The sequence below is a fragment of the Epargyreus clarus genome, unplaced genomic scaffold (genome assembly GCF_041222505.1).
Source record: "Epargyreus clarus isolate Ecla_fem2 unplaced genomic scaffold, WU_Ecla_fem_2.2 ptg000015l, whole genome shotgun sequence".
Lineage (NCBI taxonomy): Eukaryota > Metazoa > Arthropoda > Insecta > Lepidoptera > Hesperiidae > Epargyreus > Epargyreus clarus.
In genome coordinates, this window is record NW_027332223.1 from 8,617,953 (window position 1) to 8,641,233 (window position 23,281).

General features: G+C 37.3%; 2 protein-coding genes across 7 annotated transcripts in view; both read left to right on the plus strand.

Annotated features, from left to right (window-relative positions):
* tai (basic helix-loop-helix family member taiman) overlaps window positions 1-20,023 on the plus strand; it is a 46,343-nt gene extending 26,320 nt beyond the window's left edge. For 4 of the 5 annotated variants that reach the window (XM_073080526.1, XM_073080527.1, XM_073080523.1 and 1 more), the window contains 16 exons: window positions 119-416; window positions 570-856; window positions 1,471-1,667; window positions 1,753-2,816; window positions 2,919-3,167; window positions 3,276-3,556; window positions 4,100-4,315; window positions 4,688-4,952; window positions 5,324-5,449; window positions 6,095-6,211; window positions 6,631-6,748; window positions 6,835-6,914; window positions 7,753-7,870; window positions 9,694-9,855; window positions 10,334-10,498; window positions 13,448-20,023. In XM_073080526.1, coding sequence (XP_072936627.1) covers window positions 119-416; window positions 570-856; window positions 1,471-1,667; window positions 1,753-2,816; window positions 2,919-3,167; window positions 3,276-3,556; window positions 4,100-4,315; window positions 4,688-4,952; window positions 5,324-5,449; window positions 6,095-6,211; window positions 6,631-6,748; window positions 6,835-6,914; window positions 7,753-7,870; window positions 9,694-9,855; window positions 10,334-10,498; window positions 13,448-13,524 — 3,820 coding nt within the window. In that variant the 3' untranslated portion in view covers window positions 13,525-20,023. The remainder of the gene's footprint in view (window positions 1-118; window positions 417-569; window positions 857-1,470; window positions 1,668-1,752; window positions 2,817-2,918; window positions 3,168-3,275; window positions 3,557-4,099; window positions 4,316-4,687; window positions 4,953-5,323; window positions 5,450-6,094; window positions 6,212-6,630; window positions 6,749-6,834; window positions 6,915-7,752; window positions 7,871-9,693; window positions 9,856-10,333; window positions 10,499-13,447) is intronic. The other variant, XM_073080524.1, reaches the window with a different exon arrangement.
* A 580-nt stretch (window positions 20,024-20,603) lies between these two features.
* The window catches only part of by (focal adhesion protein tensin), a 112,942-nt gene continuing 110,264 nt past the window's right edge, over window positions 20,604-23,281 (plus strand). The window contains exon 1 of one of the 2 annotated variants that reach the window (XM_073080530.1): window positions 20,604-20,684. In XM_073080530.1, the coding sequence (XP_072936631.1) occupies window positions 20,619-20,684 (66 nt within the window). In that variant the 5' untranslated portion in view covers window positions 20,604-20,618. Of the gene's footprint in view, window positions 20,685-22,876; window positions 23,200-23,281 lie in introns of those variants that run through there. The other variant, XM_073080529.1, reaches the window with a different exon arrangement.

Here is a 23,281-nt window from a genome sequence, read left to right on the forward strand (position 1 = left end):
ATTTCGACATCGTTAATAATTATAGGGAGATCAGAAATTATAGGGAGATGAAATGATTTCTTTAAGTATTAGTAATTAACATTTCTAGTCATTATAACATAGGTATATGATGTTTCAGAAACAAGTGCAACAACGAAAAGCGGAGGCGGGAGCTCGAGAACGAAGTGATAAATCAGCTCGAGGAGCTCCTTGGGACCTGTCTCGCTGAAGTCAAGCAGCCCGACAAGAACGGCATCGTCCGGGAGGCCACACGGCAGATCCAGGAGGTGCTGAGGCGTCGGCGCGACTGTCCCAGCGACTGTCCCCTGCGCATAGCCCAATGCATGTCGCCAGTTCAAGCTGGGGAAGTCAGCTCCACCCAGCCGCAGCCGCCTCCAGCTGGTTGCCAATACTCGGAAGTAACGACGCTCATAGAGGTTATTATTACTGTAAACAATTCAACGACTTTTGTACTGTTGAGAAGATTGTAAAATTACTGTCACAATCGAAATTATTGAACACTTATCACGATTTCTTATTTTGTACAGAACATAGAACAATCGATAAAGGAATACTATTTGTTTTTACAGGCACTCAAGCACTATACTGGACTTTTGGGTTGGATTTTAATGGAAATAAACTCAAAAGGTGAAGTTGAGTGTGTGACTGAAAATATTAAGGATCTCATATATTTGGAAAGAACCGACGTATACAAGAAATCTGTTTTTTCTCTTTTGCATGCTAATGATCATGCGAAATTGAAGCCACTCTTGAGACATATACAAAATTTTGCCTGGAGTTCAGCAGAAGTAGACAGGTTCCATACTTTGCAAGCTCGCCTACTCATAAAGGATTCCGACGAGACCGATGGTGCTGGGTAAGATTTACGCAATTTATTTATTATTTTTTATTGAAGTTTTGAAATAACATGTAATAAAAAGCGCGTAGCTTCCATTGTATTTATCACTGATCATGCTAGTGTCAGTATTATTTTGCAATATAATTCGTCATAGTCTGCCAGCAAAATGATAACAGTCCGATATCAGTCGTTGAATATGACACATAAGTATTATTTATCTCTTTCAAGTAATATAGTAGTCGACGAAAAGCATACTTTCTTAATAAACAGGTCCTTTTCCTACACAGCCTACATAGGCCTTTGGTAATGGGAGTCGAATGAATTGTTAGATTACATTACATAATAATTGTTAATAATGTTTATATCGAAAAAAATATTTATAACTAATTATTAGACATCGGATTATATGCACTATCAAAATGCCGAAATAGGCATGCAAATATGCACTAAAAAGGGCAAAATATGGCCAAAATATGCACTATCAAATTACTAGTTATTATGCACTATCAATGAAAAAGTACTAAAATATGCAATAACGCCTAAAAGTGGCGTTTTATGCATTTGCATATGCAGATATGCAATTGCGTATAATCCGATGTCTACTTATTATTATTGTTATTTGGTGTACGCAGATTAGTGAATGTATTAATCCACGCTGCGCCGGTTCGCGGCTCATCGTCGGAGGAGGCCGGCTCCGTCATGTGCGTCATCCGGCGCTGCGACGACGCGTCGGCCGGACTCCTGCCCAGCGACGGCGGCCCTCCCGCCATTGCTTCCAAGCACTCCGATAGTATCATCTTTAGATTGAACTGCAATTTTACTATCCTATGTATGTTTAGTTTCTAATATCTTTTGGCATTTTTATATTATGCTGATCGAACAATTTATTACGTGATTTTTATTTTTCGTTTCAGCTTGTGATCTGAGTGGGTTGGAAAACTGTTCAAATTCTGCTCAATCTCTCGTGGGTACTCGTTATTTGGACCTAGTTCAAAGTAGTGATCGTATACGTGTAACCGCCCATTTGCAAGAGGCAGCCCGTCTGCCCGGGCCTCCTATCGTCAGCGAACCTTTTCGATTGCGAATCGCTGCAGACAAACCTTGGATACGTGTCAGTGCTCATTCGCGTCTCTTTCCAATTCAATCTACTTCGGGTGAACCCGATTTTATTATGTCGACGCATACTGTGATAGGGGACGACGACGTCGATCTTCTCGAAGTAAACGCGCCAAGACCGGCCGTCGGTGGGCCGTTGATGACGTCTGTAGCCAACGGAGAGTCGTCCACATGTGAATCTCGATACCGTCCACCGATAAGCCCGGGCGAGGCACCATTTTCAATTAATGACTTCGATCTCGGCCCGTGGGCGCAGAGCTTTCAAATGGGTGAGATGTCAGAGGACGACTCGAAGGATCGCAAGGAAAGCGTTTCGGAGGATGCGTCGACGCCGCTCGCGCCCTCCACGCCTTCCACGGAGGGACCTCTTTCCGTGCCTTCCGAGGCCTCGAATCGATTGCGCACGTTGCTGAGTAAGACGGCAATGCCGGCGATGAATTCGAACAACCAAATCCTGAAGGACTTATTGAAGCAGGAAGACGAGGAGGCGACGAGTAGCGAAACTTCAGCGCCGCACACGCCTCATACGCCCCTGACGCCACACACGCCGCACACCCCGCACACGCCGGCCGCGGCGCTGTCGCCACTGCACTCCGCGCAGGCGCACGTGCGCCAGCCGCCGCACCCGCAGCACCCGCCGCATCCGCCGCATCCGCCGCATCCGCCGCACCCGCCGCATCCGCCGCACGCGCCGCATGCGCCGCACACGCCACACACGCCGCACACGCCCCACACGCCTCATACGCCACTGACGCCGCACACGCCCCACACTCCGCATTCGCATCTCGGGACGCATCAACCTTCCCCGGGGCACTCTATGCAGCAATCCGGCCATCATAACAACTCTGATGTATTGTTAAGGGTGAGTCATCCTACTGCGGCATTTTAATCACTTTGTGTACATTGTCTGTTAAATAAATACAAAATGTAATAATTATTAAAACGTGCTATTTCATTATTTTAGATATTAAATGACAAATCAGATGAAGATGGCGAGGATGCACGAAGAAATTCTGCTGATGGCTCCCGTGGCCCATCGCAACCCAGTGCTTTGCTCTCTCAGTTACTATCGAGTAGCAACGGCCCCTCGGGTAATGGCCGTTCCCAAGAAGGCAACGATTACCTAGAAAGATTAGGAGTCAAACGAAAGTTTGAAGATCCTAAGACGTCATCAGCAAGTAGTGTAAAAAGGGCGACACCTGAAAATCAACAGGTATGTTAAATAATAAATTCTCATAAATAAGTAATGATCAAATATGAATAAATCGTAATTATTTTGTACTATTCATAATTTACTGTACTATTCATATGCTATGCGTAGCAGGTCACCTCGACCGCAATGCAAGTCGAAGCATCATCGGGTACATCGTCGACGGCTTCGAGTCCGGCGACGAGCAGTAGCGCCGGTATGAGTCCACTTTGCCAGCGGAATCAGATCCTGGTGGCGCTGCTGGCGCGGCAGCAGCCCACGCCCACGACGCCGCCGCCGCTGCCCAACCCCATCCTCCGCGTGTATGGGCCCGTGCAACGGCAGCGGGCTCCGCAAGTGGCGCAGAGGCAACATCACCATACGCTCTCCACTATATTGACTCAGTCAACGCAGTGAGTGTATTTTATAAAATTATTATTTCACAATGTTAGGATTAGGCTAGCACTCTATTTACCTGTCGGTTTATCTCTAGTTTAATCTAGATTACAGGTATATTGGTTCTTTTTTATTTACTTATAGCAAATTTATTTACTTATAGAAAGCGAAATCTTTCATTTAAACGAAGTAAGAATTATCTCGAATTGACAATATTCGTTATATGCATAGATAAGTATAGATATCTCACCGCCTTGTAATTGAAGGAAGCTATTAAATTACTTAAAGGGCTGACAATTCTGTTAGCCATTTAATGGCTGTCATGGTGTAACTTACGCGGAACAATGCCAACATGCGCAGTTTAGTGGTGCAAAAACACGAAATCGAAGAAAAAGTGCGGAGAAATATTTCATTCGTAAATGATCTAAAAACTATTTTTTTTTTTAATATTTTTCAAACACGAAAATAGATGACAGTGACAATTTCAATTGTCAAAACTAGTTACATTTTCTTGTCAGGAGTGAGTAATGTTTACTAATCTATGTTTATGTGTGTGTCAGTCGGATGGGCAACGTGAACGGCGGCGGCGCGGGCCCGGGCGGTCCGGCGGCGGGCGGCGCGGCGGGCGCTAGCGGCGACTGCGGGCCCGCCGCGCAGAGCCACCTGCAGATGGTGCTGCAGGGCGGCGCGCGCTCCGCCTACCCCTCGCCGCCGGCGCCCTCGCCCGTGCACTACGTTTCGCCCACCCAGCACCATCAGTACAACAATCAGTCTCCGTGAGTATTTTTTTGATTCTTTACGTTCGTGCACAATAAATTCATCGTTTAAGGTGAAGATCGAATGTAGAAGTGAATATTGAACATAAAAATCCCTGTCGATATCATAAAAAGTCTACCATATTGTTACATTAAATAATAATATTTTGTATCGAATTTATCACGGATCAATTAAAATAATTTATCTATAAATAAACGTAGCATAAAACAATAATTTTTGAACAGCCTCAACATGTGGTGTAAACGAACCTAAGTAGTGTTGCAAAAACAAACTATATAAACTTCTTATGTTTAAAACATAAAATAATTGGTCAGGTACGAGGTCAGGTCTATTATTCGTACGGTATTTGGAGACAGAAGATATTATTTCAGGGGTAGCAACTCGCGAGTACAGGGCGGTCCACCTCCCGTGTCTGGGGGCGGCGGCGGCGGCGGTGGTGGTGGGGGCGGCGTCGGCGGCAATACCGCGGGCGGCAACGGCGGCTCCGGCGACGGTGACGTGCCCGGCGACAAGGCTCTGTCCGACATTCTGGACGCGGTCATAGAGCACTTGCCCTATGAACGACCTGCGCCTGACCACAATGCGCTCCAGATGCAACAAAACATGCACGAATATCACATGGAGGCGACACGTCAGGTGAGTTGGTCTGATTTGTCTGTTAAATAGTTAAATTACTTTCAAAATGTTAATACAGGACAACATCTACTAATAATGTAAGGTGGTATGTATATAAAAAATGTAAAAAAAAAAAAATAACGGTTCGGTGTTTTTATTTTATCGTACGAAACTGTAAAACTAAAGTAAATTAATCACATTAATTTACTTTAGTTTTACATCCTGATATTGACGTAAAACTATCTATTGACGATTTTATCATCCTCTCGCAGGTTTTATTACACGTATTGTCTTCTATCACCTGCTTTGTAACTTCAATTGCGATCTGCAGTATGCATACGATAATTTAATTTCAAATGATAAATATGTGACCTGTGAACATTCTGTTTCAGTTTACAAAGGAAAAGACTGCTATGATAAATGCTATAACGAAGAGTCTCATGCAATGCGAGACTGTTACGAAAAGTCCTGTTTCGTCGAGTCCAAGCACACCTATGGCCTATTCTGTTCAAAGTCCAGTAAGTAGAAAAATTAAATAATTCTTAATAAAACCAAAAACTTTACGTTTGGCCAACACTATATTAGGAAAGTTACAACATGTACTTTGGAATTTGAGTAGGGAAACTGTTTTATTACGAATATCATCAATTCCACATAAGTAGTTACCACCGAGAACTAAGTTTAATTTGCTTATTATTTATAAACAGTATTTTTACGCAAAAGATCGTCACGAAGGAACTACTGGGCAACGTGATTTAGATAAAAAGGAATTCAAAATACTTATGTGAAACTTAAATAAATATATTAGTATTCGACATAGATTAGTAAAGATTAGTCTCTCCTAACAATAAAATGTAACCAGTTTTGACAATTGAAATTGTCACTGTCATCTATTTTCGTGTTTGAAAAATATTTAAAAAAAAAAAGTATTTAGAGCATTTACGAATGACACTGTATTTCTCCGCACTTTTTCGTCGATTTCGTGTTTTTGCACCACTAACCTGCACATGTCGGCATTGTTCCGCGTAAATTACACCATGACAGTCATTAAATGGCTGACACACTTTTCAGCCGTTTAAGCCATTAAATGGCTTTCTTCAATAACAAGGCGGTGAGATATCTATACTTATCTATGGTATTCGATAGCAAAGTTTTTTGCGCAGGGTTCGAGCGGTCTGGGCGGCGCGGCGGCGGGCGGCGGCGCGCTGTACTCGCTGAGCGGCGCGCGCGCCCGCCTGCTGCACCAGCAGCTCTCGCAGCAGATGCTCGTCTCGCCTGAGGTACGTTGCTTACCAAACCTTTTCGCTTTCATAATATGGTATTGTGGTACGATCAATCTATCGAATATTTTGCCTATTAAAGATCGAAACGTAACGGACCATTTGTTGTGCCTACTAGAAATTGTCTAATTTAGACATTTGGCAGGTCAAATCTGGATAAGTCGATAATTGATTAATAACATTCGTTTGCATGTCGTTTTCCAACAGTAGTTGCCACTTCTACATAATCAGTTTTGTCATTTCAGCTTTAGTGTGACGTTGTGTTGATCCTTAAAAGGTAATTCGAGCCGACATTCCATGGATACTTAGAATTAGTAGAGATATTATTCCACCCGTAAAAGCCCTACTTTCGTCAAAATTATAAGAATTAATTTCAGTGATAGTGCTACAATAGTAATTTATATGATTATGTTCCACAGGCGGCCGAGCAACCTCAGCCTGATTTAGGGTCTACAATTAACGCTCTGGTGTCAGGCACACCTCCTAACGTAGCCCTAACGCGCACCCACGACTTTCATCACCTATTTCACCAAACCAGTGAGTACAATCAAATCGTAGATTTTCCATTCATCGTACGGCGATTAAACTATAAAATAATTGTACTCGATTTTGTTCTTTTCAAGGTCAAATGGGCTCAACTTATGGTACAAATAAAATCACCTCCTCACAATCACAAAATCCTATGCTGAGTCGGCAACTATGTGTAAGTATTTTAAATTATTATTGGAATTACTGGATTACTTCATAAAATCCCTCGTCTTTAAAGTCGATGAAAATTTTAAATTTAATCAATTTACGTATTTTCAAACTGTTATAATCATTAAAATAACAAAAAAAAATAAACCACAAGTTACGAAACATAAATTTAAAAAAATAAGTTTTTATCTATTTGGCATGATTATGACAATAATAAAAGTTTCATCTATTAGTATACAATTGTGCCGGAGTAAGGTTCGATAAGGAAAACGGTGAAGCAACAGCATATGCGTTGAAGTTAATGATCGATAAGAGGACTTTTCCAAGAATATTACAAACTGTTGCACATTACCACATCAACCTGTTGATGAAAGAATTGCGTTATTGTTTTGCAACTGACAACTTTTTCTTACTTTCCTATTGCATCTTTAAAATGGAAGGCCAACAAATTTTAAAACAGATTGAAGTAACAAACGAGCTTGTAGTTTACCTGCAACTAGTCCAATGATGGTGACTCATCCTTGCACATTTGTGACCAAGTCCACACAGAACAGGAGTTCTGTCTGAAGTCTATTAGATGCCTTGCCAGTTCTAAGGTCAATATGGTTGCTCCACATATAAGTCAGCTAGTAACCACATATTTCCATAGAAATTCTGGAGCGTTAAGAATGGGTCTCACTCTCGCGGTCGCTTACTTATCTTACCACCTTTCAAAATTTACTTTTAAATTATATTTGCGAACTACCGCCACTATATTTTTATTACGATAAGTAGGGCTAGCATTACTGAATACCGACACGTCGCTTCACTACAAGAATTCATAAAACGTGAATTTGTGTCCGCAGGGCACGACGTCGGGCGGGTACGGGCACGGCGGCGCGGGCGTGGCGGCGCACCCCGCGCCCGCGCTGCACGCGCCCGCCGCGCCGCAGCCCTACCACCGCGCGCCGCGCCCGCACCTCGGTACGTCCCGCACACACACACACGCACACACACACACCACACACGACACACACATTACACACACACACATGTGACGCTACACTCACACAAGTAGCCGTCACAAGCCCACTCCACGTTCTCGCGAGAACCTCGCAAGAATCTCGCGAGAACGCGAGAAAAACCCAATTCGTATCGGCTCCACATTAATAAGCCCAACGTTTTTGTTGCAATTAAAGTGAAAAGCTGCTACTGTAGTTGAAACATGCAGAAACTTTGGAAATATTTTAAATATTACTGTTTATGTTAAATTAAAGAAACGTAACGACTAATACGTTTACTGAACTAAGCGTATAAGTACATACATTCATATTTTTAAACTTTATTTTTATAATTAACTATCGTGATAGTTGAATTGAATAGGTTATATATAAAAAAACTCCAATATTTGGGCCAGTGTTACTAACTACGTATACACAAAAACATGTTTCAAAATTAAATTATTATTCAGGATTTTACACTACCATAAACACATCGACATTAATTTATTTGCAAAATATTTAAAGTTCGAACCGAGAGTATATTTTTAACATATAAATATTTTATAATGAATATATATTTCGTATTAAGTAATTTACCAAATTTAACATATTGAAAATGTGTTTTGTTGCATATTAAAGACCTACAATTAATATTTATAACACATAAGTATCCTCAATCCTCTTTTTAAATACTTGTACTCATCACCATTATGACGAACTTATATTTTTATCCTCTTTGATACCCTTAAAAACGTATCGGTCGCCGATTTATTGCTGGCCAAACTATCGTGCACGTCACCTCATAAAACTATTTGATACTTAAAAATAGTTTTTTGTGTAGTTAAGAATATTAATTATTTGCACAAAACTTAGACTGGCCACAACTCGGCGGCCGTGCTGTTAAAAAAGCCTTACTTAGCGACAAGTAGAAAATATCTTATTGTAATATTACATTCAACAATTTAGAATGAACAGTAGAAATAGTAAACATAAGATAATATTCCCCAAATCTCTAATATAATAATTAATTATAATTATACTTATAATTACGGTGTTGTTTATTATTATTAATTATATTGTGTATAATTTAAATACCTTTTAATTGCTTAGGGTATAATACTTTTATTTCGTTGATCTTGTATTTTGTTATATACGTAGCCATTTTTATACTATAATGACTTGTAAGTATTGTTCATTCATAAAATAAATTTTAAATTAAAAGATACAGACGGTAATAATTCTTACATGTAATATAAGTTTTGCTTTGTAAACATTCAGTCTGATCCAAGGTTTCTATTCTATGGTACGCTTTTGCATTTAATATACTAATTCGTAAAAGTAGTAATAGATATCGCTCGTCAGTTGAAATCTGATTCGAAGCATGAATTTTCGCGATTATTCTCAATTCTTAAGCATGAACTGTAGATATTTAGACAGATTGTCGATTTTACGTAATCGGATCGAAATCTATGATGCCTAAATTTTAACTAATTGCATGAACATTGGCTTCTTCGGTACTTCTGTTTCGGTTAGCCATTAGAGTACTAGACAAAGTAAAGCATCGTACAATTTTTGACCCCCGGTCGGGCGCATGATTCAGTAGAGTAGCAAACTTTGGCGAGTCCGTTTTCGAACAGGAGCGTCGACCGGGCGAATCCGTCGTAAGAAATAATATAGAAGCGCGCATCAAACGAGGCCCATCGCCCGCTGCGCGCATTCGAGAACGATGCGCATCGAATAGGTAGGTCCCGGTGGACGAGTAGGTAGCGGCGGTCGGTCAATATTATGATGAGGCCTGTGTGGCAGTGGGCGGCTACTATGAGGAGGGCGAGGCGAGCGCGGGCGGGTACTGCGGCGAGTACCGGCGGCCGCCGCACCCGCCGCACGCGCCGCAGCCGCCGCACCCGCCGCATCCGCCGCACCCCCCGCACCCGCCGCACCCGCCGCCCCACGACCACCAGCTCTCATGTAAGCATGCACGCGAACTTAACACCAGTGATTTGTTTTGATTTCCTTTGCAACTCATCGCTCCCTCCGCTATCCTCGCTTCGAGTCGCCGGAGGAAGCGGTGATATTACACTCGCCCCGAGCCGAGATATTCTTGTACACGAATAAACTCGATCATGCCTTTAATAACATAACTTGTAAAATTTATTCTTCGCCGCTTCCGAAAAAGTGAGGGTGAGGGTAAGCAGTGGACGTCGAGTAGTGAGTATGACGTCCTCGTAAGATCTAACGCTGTGCATGGTATTCTCTATTTACGCCGAATCTATCGTCGCTTCCATACTTTAACTCCTATCCGAATCGTCGGATTCTAACCGGTTTGGATCAGTCTGCTCCGCGTTTCCGTAATCGGCCAGGGCCGGGCCGCGGACGATGCGACCGACGTGGCAGGGTGGTAGAGCAGTTGGCAGGGTAGGGTGTAACGTGTGGTGTGCTGTGTCAGGCGGCGGGGTGGGCGGCGCGGGCGGCGCGGCGGGCGGCGGCACGTCGGAGTACGTGCGCAACGAGCTGCGCGCGGTGGTGGGCGCGCGCTCCGCCCGCCCGGACCTGCACGCCCTGCACGCGCCCGACCTCGACCCGCTGCTCACCTTCGACATGCCCGCGCACGGTCAGTACGCCGCCCCCTATCGCCCCTATCGCCCCTCGACACCCGCCTTCTCCCCACTAACCCCTCGGACCCTATAATTATTCGTTATGTACCGAAATGTTAACTGAGAAGGCACACAATGTTATACCGTTGGTACCTTGCATTGCGATCTATTTGAATCTAGCGCACGGTTCGTCTATGTCTATGACGGAATAATGTGTTTAAGTTTTCGAACGTCCTGTATTCAATATTTAAAATAAATATAATACTATATATCAATGTAATACTATATATTGAGATAACCAAATATAATTAAAATTTCGCTACATTTAACTTTGAAATCGATAAAGCAATTCATGTAGTGTATTTTGTTAACGAATCTAAAACGATTATAATAATTGTTATGAGTATTTTTATTATAACATAGTACAGGGACCTGACAAAACATATGGGTTGACAAATAGTACTCATACTATTTTCCATAATATATTTACATATGTTTCATACGATATTTTCTTTGCTTCAATACTAACAATATGTATGTGTATTAAATATTATTGTCGTTTGTAAATTTATACATATATTTCTTATTTATTTATCACTGCTTCAGTATACACACATTGTTTAATTTATATATGAAATTTGCATAGAAATTTTAGTTTGCTACGGCAAAAAAAGTCACTCTGCTTAATGAAGTAGTGACATGGTCATACATTAATTAATATTACACTTTATTATATTTGTATATGTATTTCACATTCGGAAATGATATTTATTGCATTTATTTTAGTTTATTGCACACTTAATACTTTATATGTTACTTAATAAAAACTTTTAAGTAATTGGCTTATCAACAAACTACTAAAACTTGGTGCTTAAAATTGATTAAAAATATAAAATCCTTTGATATAAGCCAATTTTGGCTTCTGTCTTCAAGTTAAATAATTTTACGTGAAAATATGATAAACAGCTCGGGAGATTATACTTAATTTAAATGTTATGTGAAAATAATAAGCTATTAAGTAGTGAATATAAAAGAGGACAGAGCCAATGGCATGCGAGCGAGGTGGTCGGCCGCAACAGAGTGCAATGTGGTTGTGCGTACGTAGGTGGCGCCGGCGCAGCGCGCGCGCCCGCCGCCGCGCCCGCCTGGCCCGCGCCGCGCTCCGCCCCGGTAAGCTGGCCGCGACTCCGCTCCTGTATCGGTTTTCATTACTTTTCGTAGTACTGCATACCTATGATTATTATTACGTATCGAGTCTGCTCCGCTGCGTGTACTTTCGAGTCGATCATTCTCACCCTTAGCGCTGTTTCGATGAAATGTGCCAACGTTCGCCCCTCTCGGACGACCCGCCCCGCGCGTCGGCTCGGCTTGGTGCATTTCTCTCTATCGTCGAAGCTTTTGTGATGTGATGTCTAATAATGGTTTCTTACTCTAGTGAAAACTATTTGCGTTCTGTGCATTCTCAGACATTTCTTTAGATTTATAAACCCATTACAACGTGGATGTAATCATTCGCTTTTAAGTTTTCGTATCAACTCGAGGAGTTAATGAGCTTTATTTACAACAAACAATGAGTGCGTGTAACTTTTACGCGCGGTTGAAGTAAAACTTCTTATGACGTTTGAGCACATACCAAAACCTGGCAACGAGGAACACTAATTTGGACATTTATTTTAAATACAAATTATAAGTATAGACATTTTCTACAGTAATTTTATAAGATTAATGATAACGTTTGTTTACATTTGTATTTTTAGATCATAACTACAACAATTATGGTCCGGTCGAAGTAATGAGTTGCCCCTGGCGATAATCATAAAACGCGACCAAAGAAGTTTTACTTCAAAATAATGGGATAATTCGCATGCGCAATTGGTTCATTTGTGGTGAAGGTTTTGAAATAGTAGTTTCACATGAAGAGTTAATAATTTTGCAATATTGCTTACTTTTGCTTTTGACATGTTACAGCATACGAATTATTTCCTTCATTGAGTGCCGTACCTTATAATGATTGCATGAAGTTTATTACTTTAAGTCGGTTCTGATACCAATAGAGATAGTAAATTAATGAGGAAGCGATCCAACGTACAGCTTGGTAAGAGGTGTACCAATTTTCTTAATCAAAATTAATTTCTATTTGCATAATAATTGATCAACTGAGCTTTTAATTTGATCGCATCTCATTTAACTGAACCACGTGTGATTTTGTACTGTTATAGTATTGAAGTTTGATATTTAGAAATACATATACATTTCAGTCATATACTCTAATAATAAACTAAAATGTTTATTATATTATATTATGTGATAAATGCATAGGATGTATTTTTAAATATTTTGGACCAATTTTATTGAAGATTTCTCAGTGTTGAAAAAAATATATTCCTAACATTGACCATATTCTATTTAGAATTTTTAATCTCAAGATGTAGGTTTGTAATCAAGACCAGCCAAATTAGATAAAATAATCAATATTTTTGGACACTTTAGTAATTAGAATTTATCCGTATAATTACACAAATATAGTAAGATGTTGTAACATTAAAGTGTATCTCATATTTTAATGAATATATTTAACGATAAGTCATTCATATTTGTATTTAACAACAAATGCGAGAATTAAAACGCAATTAAGGCTAATAGAGTAACACTTTTAGCAAAAATATGTTAATGTTGTTAAAAATAATGTATTTACTAAATGAGTGTCCGAAATAATATGTCGGTAATCATATTTCACATTAAATGCGTGGAGTGGTAAAGTCTTAGTTTTGTGTTAGAGATTTTGCTTGTAGTGCTGAATTTCGAATCATAGATTCGAAGTTTTCTATTTTTCATACCAAAGTTTAAGAAAGGTATTCACTTCACAACTTCTGTCTACCGTGCAATCAAATCTCGCCTTCCGCCCACTCATCGTATCGCAAAGCTCGCAAGGTATGTCCCCTAATGAACGGTTAACCTTGTGACAGAATACTACGGAGGCGGGCTCGGCGGCGGCGGGGTCGGCGGCGTCGGCGGCGTCGGGGGCGTCGGGGGCGGGCGGTGATGAGGCGGCGGGCGGCGCGGCGGGCGGGGCGGGCGGCGGCGCGGCGGACGGCGGCCCGGCGTCGCTGCTGCAGAAGCTGCTGTCGCAGTGACGGCCCCCTGAGTTGCATTTATTATTCGCGCGGCGGCGCCCCGGCGGGCGCGCTGCTGGCCCGCGGGACTCGTGTGCCACGTGTATTTATGAAACGTCTACGTGTGAATAGATGTAGGCTAGTAGTGCTAGTGATGTTTTCGAGGTGAGGAGTCATCGATCGACCGCATGTTTCGGTTTCGAGTTATTTGAGAACTGCGTTTAATTTCTTTAGATATCTGTATCTATGTATAGTTTTTTTTTTATATAATGAGGTGAGCTTTCTGAAAAGTATGACGGTAGCTTCCTGTGAGGAATAAAAATCCGCAATATGATTGACTCGTACGCATAAGTTTACATTCATGATGTTACAATAGATACATACCGCGTGCAATATTGTATAGAAATAATAAACACATATTTTGGCGTTGTGAACGTTATGTATTATATTATGAAAGTCAGATGTTACCTGTTATGACAAAGTAAGTTGTATTGTAGTATTCGGTGGAATCAGATAATAGTTCTCGCTCCGAGAGTGATAACGTGATTTAGTACGAGTAGTCCGGTTACAGTTTACTTTAACCGATTATATGTAAAATTGTTTGCGATTGGCAGCAGATCGTTGGAAAATCTACACATTGTGATAGCTTACAAAAATATTCTTAAATTTGTTTTTAATGTTAAGAAATTTACTCTCGGAGTATAGAATTCGAAAAACAGAATTTGTAAATAATGTTTTGTTAAATTATAGCTGTTGCTTTAGTGTAAATATTTTGTTAAAATTCAATGTGTTTCTTCATGTGGTATAACTTTTTATATTTTTAAAAACCTATTATTGATTTAATCAAACATTTCTAATATTTTTTCTGGAATATATTATGTTATTGTTTTTTTATGGATTGCTGATGAAGTTTATGTTCTGATTCATAATTAAATAATGCATGTATAAATAATAGATGAGACATGTATGAATTGGAATAGTCTATATAAATAACCTTTAGTTTATTTTATTCAGTTCCCCTTAAAAATGTTGTGTACAATATTGTCACTTCAAATTCCCATACAAATTATAACTTTATAAATTGCTAGAGCAGGTAAATGTTGATAAAAACGTTTCATAGTAAAGTGTGACGCTTTAGGATTTGTAATGAATTATGATGTCCAATCGGCTCATTAACTTCGCATACTATAGAGGCGCTATCTACACAGATTTCAGCCGATTCCCCCATTTTAAAAAGTATATTCGCAGCTCTAACACAGCAACATGTCTCAACGTTATCTATACATGTAAATAATAATTTGTTCAAAGGCTCGATTTTTAATTTGTAGTTATAAAATTTGACCGCAATCACTAAGTATACGTTAAATTAGTTTATAGCGCATCATCTTTATTTTTCTTTTATTATAAATATTCTTTATGTTAATTATAGTGTCTCTGTTAGCACTGTAACCCCCTATGATTAAATTGTTGGCGTGGCATCGAACTGTCGGCAACGGGCGGACCGTAGGGGCGCGCGCCTAGGTGTCGTAGTGATTGTTGATATTATAAGAATCTTGAGTAGTTCGAGACGAAATATGAATGCTCAATATGAAACCAGACTCCTAGAATGTATAAGAATCGATGGAGTCTACTAGCTCTCGATGCTGTTTTCTAAAATTGTATTCGACTAAAATTAATCGATCTTTAAATACTTTTCATGAGTGAATGGGACAATATTTGAACATTATCGGTATTTGCATGTTTTTATCTTAAACGTGAGAAAGATAATTGAAACAGGATTGCTATTTTTGTAAGAAATAGGTAAATTAGTTGTTACCTTAAAAGATCGTAATCATAGTTGTAGGGATTAAATTAACAAAGCTCAGTGTTTAAGCTGAGAAATTAGGAATATTGGATAAGAAACTATTGAAATAAGTGAGCTACGTACGATTGTCACTGTATTGAATGCAGACTTTGTGGCCTCGTAAGAAGTAAAAAAATGAAAACTACTGTGTATTGAAAATAAACCCTTAATACGCAGTAGTCTGTGTTGCATAAAAATGCAACTAAAAGTATTTTAGTATTAATTCTTATAAAAAAACTGTAATAATATTTTTGAAACATCATCTATATAAGAAAAAATACATATGGCGATTTATTTGGACAATCGTACACAGCGAAACTTTCATAAACAAGTAATTCCAATATTATCTAAGTGTATAGATTGTATCGACAGTGAATATGTAAAGAGCAGTGTTGAATGTGCGGTACTTTAAGTGGTCTCGACGGCAGTATATTAAATCTTACGAATGTGTATAATTTTATTGTAATCATCACTTCTAAAATTTAGCACCAAATTTTTATCAACGTATTACTTCATTTCTGATGGTGATAAATACTCGCTCTAACGTACATATGAAGCGTGAATCGCAAACTCAACCCGCGAAATTCGATGAGAAGTTTATCATGGTCCGAAATGTTGGTTTATTTTGAAATTTAAAGGTTAAGACTTTTAGAATCGCACAATATTACTTATAGGTAAGCATAATTTAAACGTAACGTAATTTAGACCTTTGCGCGTATCGTGTGGTGTGACTTATATTTGAGAGAATGTCTGTCTCCCACTTCAATCGAAATACACGTTTCAATCCTGTTGCGTTCGGGACCACAACTCAGACTTAAGATTAATAAAACTTCATACTTCTCAATAATAATTAAAACAATAATGATTATAAAGTCCAACATAGGATTACAAAATGATATTCCCATTCACCATTTGTTTTTGGTCAGCTGGCAGGCACTATTCCTAAAATTGTTCCCTAAAATTTCAATACTTTGATATCCTTACAAAATAATGTATTTTCCTTGCTATTTTTTTACTTACACGGTAGCTACCTCTGTCTGGTTTAATTGAGTTTGCCAGATTTATTCATCTTAAAGTATAAACAAATGGCAATTACTTAAGTGGTTATAAAGTACTTAACAAATTATGGGGGGTTCGTTATAATATGACATTTCAGGATGCTGACAGATACTCTTTCTAGTGGCTTAAACTACCTTCTCACGAATACCAACCATAGTAGTATATTTAGCAAGTAAATATGCGCTAAATTAAATTGTGATGTATGTAATAATTACCTACCTAACGATAAACGTACAAATAATATGTAGGGGATATCCATAAAACCAAATTAAAAAGTAAATCGACTAAGGAAATATATATAAATATTTTTATACCCTAACGATTTAAATATATGTTTCGACTACTAAACATTTTCATTGAAAAATATGAATCGGGAGAACAAAAGTTTTACTACTCCATTAGCGTTAATAATAGTGAGATAAAGCTTTACAGTATCCGAGAAACAGCAATATTATACTTCATTCCACTTAGCTCGTTATGAGGAAACATGCCTGATGTGTTGTCCGATAAGATATACCAAATCTATAAGTACAAGTGATGGCCTTGTTAGGTACGTGACGCCGTATAAGCTCATAGTTGAAGATTAGTCAAGTATAACTACATAACTTATTGATATCGAAATGCAAAGCTTATTTACGGATCGCTAGTTGAAACCGCATTAAATGCCGTCACTTAGTTTTTGAAGTCTCAGTGAGAATTTAATGTACCCAAAGAATGCTATATTTTTTACAGGTTTACGGTAACATAGTTATGTAACAAAGATTCGTATTGAAAACACGTCCACTGAATGGGTTTAAAATGGTTTTCCGTAAATTGTATATAAAACAATAGCATCAACGATGCATGGGTGCCTGAAATTATGAAATAAAAGATATTTTTAAATTCCATCTTAAGAAGAACCGTTAATATTATACGATATTGAAATAGGCATTAGTGTTACATTAATAAATAGTTATTAAACGTTTTTAAATCCGTAACTTCCGTTAAAGACAATGCGAAAGTAAATTCGTACGTCAGGCTCATCGTAAATAGTTATGTAAAGAAATTACATCGAAATCAATAGAAGAGTTGATAAGTAGATATATTTACAAATATATCGACACAAAAATATTTTTAAGACAAGTATACTACATGCATTTGTATAAAGAATAAAATTTTGTACAAGTAATTTCATACTTAAGATATAATTGTTATCTGGCGCCATAGATGTCTGATATACCTATAGGCAAAATATCCACATCTAAGTAAAGATTTCGAATATTCGTCTTCCATAAAGTTGTATTGAAACAATAAACTGGAACTCTGTGTACTTTAAATATATATTGTCAAGATTGTTATTGTTAAGAATAAAACAAGTACACTGTTACATATTGGCTACAAATACTGTTACGGAGACTAAATATTGGACGATAAGTCATCAACGAAGAGATATTCCTATAAGTCAGATTAATATTTTGGTAAAACATTAGAATGTTTAATGGGCTTTATGAAAATACTTTACGCAAATCGTCTATTAAAATTATTATATATTATGGTCCTATTTAAGTATTCATCTTGATGTAATTGGTTGCTCCATTGTAAAAATCAATGTAGCGCGTAACTAACTGTATTCTTAAAATTGGCCCTTTATAGGTATGTTACTTCTTGTAAAAGAAACGCTTCGCGCGTGCTAATATTGTCAATTTTCATATAATTTCAGGACCTAATTGTGTAAACATGACGTGCACACATATAATTATTTGTTTACAAGTTGTAACACAAACACACGTCGTGCTATGTATCCAGAGTCGCGATTCTGTCGAGCAATTTTATTTCACCATACATGTTGTTGAATTTTGTAAAATTTCGGCCGCTATTTCGGTAAATTATAATTATGTACTGTTACAAAGTTAATAGTTATTAAATACTATTAGACGTTATGTCAAGTGGAATATTGATAAGGGCATGATAGATTTTACAATATTATATTAATCTTGAAAAGAGAAATTTGGTCTACGTATATAGAAATGTTATATATTATTACTACTATATATATAATCGGGAATTCTATGTAAGACAATTGGAATATACATTTTTTTAGTTAAGATTATGTTAATCCCTTAACACAGAGTACATAAACCTAGGAAAATATATATTAATAGGGTCCAAATTTTCCATCCAGTGTTAAAAATAAATCGGGCTGTAAGAATTTATAATTGGACTGTTTTAAACAAATGTGATAATTCATTATTTTTATGTGACCTAACTACTCTGTGGTGAGGGAATCGTTATAAGCAATCACTTGGCGTAAATCTACGACGGAAACATTGATGGGTACGGGAATCTTTGTTTCACGGGGAAAACATAATTAGTACACTTGATCTATTTTTTTCGTTAATTTTCAAGTAGGCATATTTTTGCGACATTTTATTTTTATTCTGTAATTCCTCTGTACAAGATTAAGTGTGATATATGTATTTATAATTAGATGACAGTCGCTAACACAAGGAGGTAAGCATAGTCCCGTACGTTATTGATTTTATTTTTTGTATAAAATCGTACCTCTTGTCTTGGCCTGTCGTCTGTAAACAGGGGTATATTTTGTATTGTGTATATTTATTTAGGTGTAACATTCTGTTATCCGTAAAGTCGTCTTAAAGCTAATTATGTTTTTCTAGGACACTACAAAGTGATTTTAGTTGCTGACCAATTACAAAAAGGACTACGGCTCGTACATGCTTTATTAATCTAATATCTTAAGAAGTGCAAGATGATTTGTTGTGTCAAACACAACATTACGGGTGGGTTATCTTTGTCAGCTTTAACGACTAATTAAGTATGTCCAAGTCTTGAGCAGACTAAAACTTAATTGATTAATGTTGCATATATGTATAAAACTAGTCTCAGCTTGTGCCGTAACCCTTTTTGCTGATGGTCGTTAAGTCTGTGTTATTTAGTTCTTCAAGTGTTAGATAAGGCCTCTTTTGTTTTGCTGTGCATTTCTTCGCATTGTATGTATGTATGTTTATATATTGTAAATAGCTAAAATACATATATTTTTACGACTAGAATACACAACCAAAGTTGTTATAAAGTGATGGTTGATTAAATAATAAATTTGATATAGGTCGTTATGTTTATATTTTTTGTAAACATACAGCCGTGAATTCTGCTGTATGATTACAACCAAGTCTTGTCGAAGCCTTTTACACAACCGCCCTGATATTAGTAAAAACGAATTTATTATTTTTTGATTAGAAATTCGAATATATTAAATCAATAAAATGAACCCATTAGAAGGTTGAGTTATTACAAAGAAATAATAGTTGAAGTGTGGCTTGCTCTGTTTTTGTTCCTAATAGTAATTCGTTTTGGATTATTTTTCACACAATTGTCAATTAAACGAAGCCGGCACTATTATAATATACGAGGTGTTTTGAATTGTAATATTTTATTCACCGATACAAACAGGCGTTTTGAGTACATTACTTTAAGTTGTATTTTTTGTACATTTTAGATTCGAAAATATAATAATATCTAAATGATAAGTCGTTTTATTTTATACTAGAATTCTCCTCAACCATTAATTATATTATCAATAGTACCTACAAGGGTGTATCATGAGCTTAGTCAATTGGTTTGCCATAAAAACCGGTCATCTAGACATTGCCGTCCTCAAAAAGTATCGGTACGGTGCAAGCTACATTTGCTGTCCAGAAAATAGATCGGTGAAAAAAGTTCTTCCTAAAGGAAATAAAAATTAAAATATAAAAAAACTGCTAATTCTGCTAAGACCCAAAATGCCACATGGGGGAGTAAAATCTAATTTACTTTTAAACGTTAAACCGTGTAAATGTTGTAAACACTACTAAACCAAATATATTTTTAGTTCAGTAATCTTCTAGACAACGGTTAACATCAATAAATATATTATTTTGCCATAATTAAGTACCATAAGTAAGTTAACATTAAAGCAAAAGTACAAATGATCTAGTTCGTTGAATCTCTCAATTAGTGGAAAGAGGTACCGACGTAGCGAACTCGAAAGGTAGCAGTAGCGCAATGATTCTAGTAGAGAACGCCTGGTATTTGACGATTGCAATAATAATTATTGGTGCCATATGCACCTTCAGTGCAAAAAGTATGTTGTTAAGCTTAGTAAAAAAGTGGCGGTGGAAATTCAAAAGGAATACAGATATATCAATATCGGTAAGCAATTTGAAATAAATATATCCGTAATTATTTAACAATAGTCGAAGAAGTTGGAGTTGGAGTCTGTACTCCAGTCTACTTAGGTATTTATTATTTAAAGTGTACTGAATTTAGATATTTCTTATATGACTCATTATTACTTTATAAAGTAAAATAAAGGGTAGTCTATGTTGTAGATATTAAGAAGCGTTAACTATTTTTTTTTATGTCATTGATAAGGCATTCTAAAACATCGCATACAGCCGTGATATTTAGCCTAATATTTTGGTATTGGGTACGTAGGTACTAATTAATCGCCGACTGTAATATTTATATAGTATTTCAGGAAAAAGCGTATTTATGAAGGAAAATACATTTAAAGACTGCCCTACTGGGTATAGAGCAAATTAATTATGAATTAGGAAAAAAAAACAATCACTTGCGATATTATGCGAATGTGTATTAAATATGTAGGTAAATTGATAAGTTAGTTTTGAAGATATTTTCAGAATCGTGTATTTGCATGTATGACTGGATTCAAAATTATTTTGAAGTATTGGGTACATTAGTGAATTAACAAGTATTATTAGTAAAGTAAGTCTTCGCCCAAAGCAAGATTATGTTCCACCCTAAAACTAGCCTCTGGATGGCATTGCCGTGTATACCAGGTAAAATGTAAATTGAATCTAATTACAAAATTTAGCATTGTTGGTAACGTTAATTGATTGCCGAGGCCGAGCGAAAATTCTCTATAATTGATCTAAATTACTCATTAACCGTTTACGTGTGCATCTACGGCTTTACTGGTAGGTATGTACCTTTATGTAAATGTAAAATCATGTCTTACTTAATCCCAAAAAACTGTACCTACGTCGTACGTACCTATTATAAGAATTACGTTCATACGTAATAGAGACCTTAAAATGTGAGAAAATCAGTTCCAGCAACCATTACCTGTCTACTCTTATAAATAATATCATTTTCCTTAGCTTTTAATTTTCTAAAATATTATCAATTTACAACTATTGAATCTTAATTAAAATAGAAAATTATTTATTACAAAAACAAAAAAAATCCCGTTTGCTTAAAATATTGCGCATGTCACAAATTGCCACAATTAAGGCGAATCCAAAACGACATCTCATATTATGCTAAGTATCCGTCAAGTCGTTAGGCCTGCAATGAGATATGTCTCATTGCTTAGCATATATACCGATGCAGTCGGGTAAAAAACAAATGAAAATTACATGTTGTGATTTTGGAATGTTCGTAGTTCTTTTATTCATTACTCTTGAGGCACTAGCCTGGGTTGGTGGCTACCTAGTACCTACAGTAGGCAAATCTAAGTTTCCTGATGAAAATAAGCAATTCGTTGTTTATCTTCTAAGAAGTGTAAAGGGTAGTTAAGAAATTATTTCTATAGAAGAACTAGATACTTTTAAAGGACTAGATATTTTACGTGGATTGGATAGTTGCGACGGTAACGTCGCCTATTTGTAGCATAGGATTTAGTAGGTATCAGCTCAGCTAAACAGCGTCGTTTTTTATTATGTTGAGGAAACACTTTTTTGGCGTGTCTAAAAATTAAATTAAATTTTGTAATTAAGATATATTAGATTAATTTAATTAAATATATATATTAACAAGTTAAATTGTTAATTAAATTAATTAAAATATATATTAACAAGTTAGATTAACAAAATTAAATTAATTAAGAATACAGTAGAAGACAGTAGGTAGCTAAAACAGATATGAAAAACATTAATAACCAAAGACATTTCAATTTATACATAATATTGTCTCATTTTACCTAATAGAAAAAGCTTTTAGAAACCTAAACGGAACTAACACAAGACAGAAATCGTGCTATGTTCTACGAGACATGAAAACATCTACCAGACATCAATACTACTTATACATACTTGTAAGTTATTTCTTTCATGCATCAGTTAAATATAGTAGAAATTATAATAAATTTGTATTGTAATAAAATATTGAATAATTACTTAATTAAGCATGTCAGTGTTTTGTCGCTTTACTATTTTAATAATATTGTATTAATCTATTAGCGATATATTCTAAAAGATAGGCGAAGGGCGGGGTAGCGCACCCGAAGCCAGAGGACGGCGGCATTTGGGCCGCTACAGCTCAGCTATAGCTGAAAAGCCTGGCGGGACTGCCGGGTCGGGCTCTCGGAGTAGTCCCGAGCCGCGCGCCCGATAGTTCGCACGCATGCGTACGTTCCCTTATCCTGTTGCACGCACGGATTGTGTCCGTAACCTTCGCTACGGTAACGTTGTTTTTAATATTAAATTTTGCGGGTGTTACCAAATAGCACGAAATATGCACAAACAATTCATATTATTAGAATTTATCATTAGTGATAGGAAACGACGGTGACAGTAAAGAGTGAGAGTAATGAAGAGGTCAGGAGTGCACAAGAGCTAATTGCAATATCAGTATGCCCTGGAGCTGCCCGTGGTCTCGCGACCGCCCGCCTTCGGTCAGTCCCCCGCTTCAAACTATATCTCAGGTTTGTTTTTAAAATTTGTATTTACTAAACATGAACATAAACTCAATATATTTTTATTGCTAATATTTATTCAGTTTCTACA